Below are 4,067 nucleotides of genomic sequence, written 5' to 3'. Positions count from 1 at the left end.
TGGGGATTACTAGGACATGCCTCTGAAAATATTAAATAGGTACAGCAATACTCAGAGGCCCGAGTCTATTCTTGTCCAGTATTCTCTTCCTCATCCCACACTAGAGAGACTGAAGGCAAAGTGTGCCATAGATAGACCACATAAATCCTCCTTAGCGACTCACCCAGCGGTGGTGAACAGAGCGTACACCACTGGGTTCTTCTCATCCTGCGTTGGCTGAATGAACACATCCCCTGGAAGAGGGATGACAGAGAGATCCATCACTTAGTGGCAGCACTCCCGTCGGGGAATGCGGTTCGGATTCCATTGAAGGCCTGTTTCATGGGAGCCGGTGTAATTCATTTAGCGTCTTACTGAGTTCATCAAAGGCCGTCTCCACCCCGTCCTCCCCCAGCACCGAGCATATGAGGCGGGCCTTCAGGAACGTGGTCCAGCGGTTCACCAGAGACTTCTGCCCCCCCTCGTCGTTCTAGGAAGAGATAGTCTGGTGGTTAGGGGTATCTTAGGCTGCTAAATGATTAAGTAGGGACTCGGTAGCGATGGGACCGCTTCTGCACAAATCACCTTTAAAACACCACAGCGTTGACATGATATCGTTAGCCTCATAGCATAATTGCCTGAGTTGTATTTTAAGGTTCATCTTGTATTGAGCGTCAAAAATGCCCCAGTGAAACAGATGACTTAGGCAGATAGTGATCATGGAATGTAAAAAGCACTCTGATTGGCTTAGGATATAGCCACTGAATCAGTAGCGTTAGTAGAGTAGAGTTAGGTTAGATATCACAATTTGGCCAAAATATGACTTAGCCTCATAGCATATCGTTAGCCTCATGCTATGAGGCTAACGATATGTTCTTTGATTCAAAGCGTTGTAAAGGGATCACATCCTGCGTGTTGGTTGGGACTCACCAGACACACTCTCCCCACGCGGGCCAGGACGCTGGGGCTCGCCCCGCTCACTGAGTCCAGGCTCTTCTCACGGAAGAAGAAGTACAGCTTGTTGTCATTCCGCTCTGCGCTGTCTGGGATCTGCTGGATCTTCAGGAACACCGGCTCTGTGGTGGTGGGGGGGGAGATGTGACGATAGGCATGCTCAACCAGTTGAGTCACACGTTACTTAGAGGACATACCAGTCTGGGATGAAGCCATTGTAACGGTCTCTACTGGCTTAGGGATATAGGTTACTGATATAATGGTTCGTTTTTTGTAATCTTTTTTTTAATTTGTATTTTATGATGTTTATTGGTTATGTTGACTGTTGGCAAACCAAATCGCCCCTCAGGGACAATAAAGACTATCCTATCCTTCAATAGCAATATAGCTCTTTAATCTTTTGGAATAAGTCGCGTCAGTACGGAGTTGTGGACAGAAAACGGTGAATCGCCAAACAAGTACTTAAACAAAGGTCTTGACTGAAGTGCTACCGCTATTAACCCTCATGGCAGGCGCGCGCTAAATCCTCTAAGGCAGAATCGAGCAGTTAGCGTGGGCCTTTATTAATAATTCACAATTAATTAATTATTTATTAATTCTTTTGAAAAATAATATTGCCAACGGATGTTTGGGTGAGGCCAGGAGAGAGGTTACATTGGTTTGATTACCCAGAGCAGTCTTGTCCTTTAAAGCATGTACCCCCCCCCCCCTCTAAAGTCTCACCGTTGAGCCACCGAGAGTCATATTGCTCCGTCCTGATTGCTGTCCGGCCCCCCATGGTTCTGAACAGAGCAGCATCCGTGCTCATGAAGTCGATGTGGACCCCTGCGTAGAGATTGCCGTCTGCAGGTGACACAGCGAACAAAACGACAAATGCCAAAGGTTAGGGTGGGAATGGTACCGACAACCCACCCCGCTGACCCGCTGAACCCGTGCAGAGCCATGGACGCTTCAATGCACTGCGTCGGTCTTACCGATCAGAACGGCAATGTTCTCCTGGTTCGGATCGTAGGAACATTTCCCCTTCCCTGAATCCGCATACCCGGGGACCAGTCTGAACAGGTAGTCCTGCAGGAACAGATTAGCCACAGAGAGGACGTGTAAAAATAGGCGGCTGCGAACGCCACCAGGGACTTCGGGGAGGTAGTCAACAAAGCCGTGGACCAGATTGGTGGCCGTTAAAAGTGAAGGGGGACAGAGCCGGCACAGCCCTCCCTCCACTCATGTACATTCAGCTTTCTCTTTGTTTCTTTTCTTTGGTTTTTGTTTCAGAACGGGTGTTCACCTCCGCCCTCCATCCCCGGTTGATGAAGGTGCAGATGGGCTGGTAGGCCCCCGTTCCACAGGTGTAGAGGTGGGTGCGGTTCCACGGCTCTATTAACCGCACAAAGTTGGCACATTCACCCTGCAACAAAGGGACGGACGGATGGATGTCAAACGCCACAGGGGGATACGTGCTCTTTCCTTCCTCCGCACGGCGCACACACACACAGATCCCCATCCATGAAAAGGCAGGGGGGAAAAAAACAAACAACAGAAACATGATCATACCTGTCTTCCCTTTCCTGTCATCTGACATTCTCCCTTTCTTTTCGCAGACGCCGGCCAGTGGATCTGCGTTTGAGGAAGCACAGCTGCAGTTAAACCGAGCACAGACTTCACACCGTCCCTCCTTGCGGACCATGCGGCCCAGGGAAGACAGAACTACGGAGCGAGCGGAGACAGCCGCACTGGGAGGCAGTGCCACAGCAGCGGAGCAGAGCGGACTTACTATGAGGGGCTCCTTGTTGACGTTCTGCATGTCCAGGGCCACCAGGTACTCCCGGCTGCCCAGGTACAGCCGGCCCTGGTCCTGGTCCATCAGGAGGATGCGGTAGTCGCTGGTGTTGAAGGCGAAGCTGAAGGGCCGGGCCGCGCGCGTGTCCAGCAGCTCTGTGGCGAGGGAGCGACGCACACACACGGTCGGGTTTGTTCACAAGGTCTTAACACGTCTCTGAGGTCGGCGGGACACACACCAGTTAGCAGCCTTTTAAATCGGTATTTCATCCAGAATGCCAGCGAGCGGGCAGAGGTTATTCTTTCTCTCCCCCCCCCCCCCCCCCCCCCCGGGTGAATTAAGCCACGCTCGCTGGACAAACTCACTTCCAGTCAGAATGTGTGTCAGCGATTAAATATATAACTCAAACTTAGTACATTTAGAGAAGAAAAAGATTAGCTTTTAAGATGTTAATATTTCATGGGTCTCTGGCTGTATGATTGAGTTTAAGGCACTTAATGCTCCCCCGCCCCCCGCCCCCCCCCCCGCCCCCGCCGCCCTAGAGCACCCCACCCTCCTCAGCCCCCGCCTGGCCCAGAACACCGGGTCAGTGGAACTGCGCGCTAGGCGCTGGGATCAGGGTTGTGTTCGGTGGAGCGTGATGCGTTAAGACGCGCTCCGCGCTGACATGGAGAAAGTTCCGGCTTTTTGTTTTGTGCATTGTCACTCCCAAATACACCTCTGAATAAAAACATTTTCAACCGCGATAAATCCCGAAGACAAGCAGAGGTGCATGAAACGGAGCAGGATAGTCCAGGCCGATGGGACACAACGTTTCCCTCCTTTAGTGTGAAGCACGGTGCAAATGTTCCAGAGAAAGGTGATGTATTTCGAGATCGTGACAACAATGGTTTTGCTGCGTATCCATGTCGTGTCGGGGATGTTATGGTGTGTGTGTGAATATAAATAACCTCCGACATGACAAGCCAGCACGGAGGCCTTCAAACGGCGCGGCGGCAGGAAAAAACGTTGTTTACATCAGAGTTCCTGCCATCTTCCGCACAAGGTCAACGCCGACAGGATGCCGACCGCCGCCGCCGCCGCACCAAAACAAGCCCCGCAATCGGATCTCCGGCCCGAGGCGGGGTGGGGACTTAGAGGTACTGGCGGGGATGCGGACCCCTGCCTCCCCAGAGAGGTCAACACAGGATAACGACATCTCTGGCCAAAGCTCAACTGGATCACAGTTGAGCGCGCGATCCAACAGCCCATTCTGGACCCGCTCCCCTGCACCCTAACGTCCTGAACATTGTCTGCGGCCGGCAGGGCCGGCCGCAGACAATGTTCAGGACGTCAGGTCAACACTTGAGGAGCACTT

At 52.2% G+C, this 4,067-nt stretch overlaps 1 protein-coding gene across 2 annotated transcripts in view; it reads right to left on the bottom strand.

Moving 5' to 3' along the window:
- Window positions 1–130: 130 nt before the first annotated feature.
- The window catches only part of LOC132463239 (semaphorin-3F-like), a 14,062-nt gene continuing 10,125 nt past the window's right edge, over window positions 131–4,067 (bottom strand). For both annotated transcript variants that reach the window (XM_060059376.1, XM_060059300.1), the window contains exons 3-10: window positions 2,705–2,865; window positions 2,485–2,547; window positions 2,219–2,338; window positions 1,908–2,001; window positions 1,657–1,776; window positions 910–1,055; window positions 355–469; window positions 131–233 (exon numbers count right to left, since the gene is read on the bottom strand). In XM_060059376.1, the coding sequence (XP_059915359.1) occupies window positions 160–233; window positions 355–469; window positions 910–1,055; window positions 1,657–1,776; window positions 1,908–2,001; window positions 2,219–2,338; window positions 2,485–2,547; window positions 2,705–2,865 (893 nt within the window). In that variant the 3' untranslated portion in view covers window positions 131–159. The remainder of the gene's footprint in view (window positions 234–354; window positions 470–909; window positions 1,056–1,656; window positions 1,777–1,907; window positions 2,002–2,218; window positions 2,339–2,484; window positions 2,548–2,704; window positions 2,866–4,067) is intronic.

The sequence above is a fragment of the Gadus macrocephalus genome, chromosome 1, assembly GCF_031168955.1.
Source record: "Gadus macrocephalus chromosome 1, ASM3116895v1".
Classification (NCBI taxonomy): Eukaryota; Metazoa; Chordata; class Actinopteri; order Gadiformes; family Gadidae; genus Gadus; species Gadus macrocephalus.
This window is presented reverse-complemented; position numbering and strand designations above follow the sequence as displayed.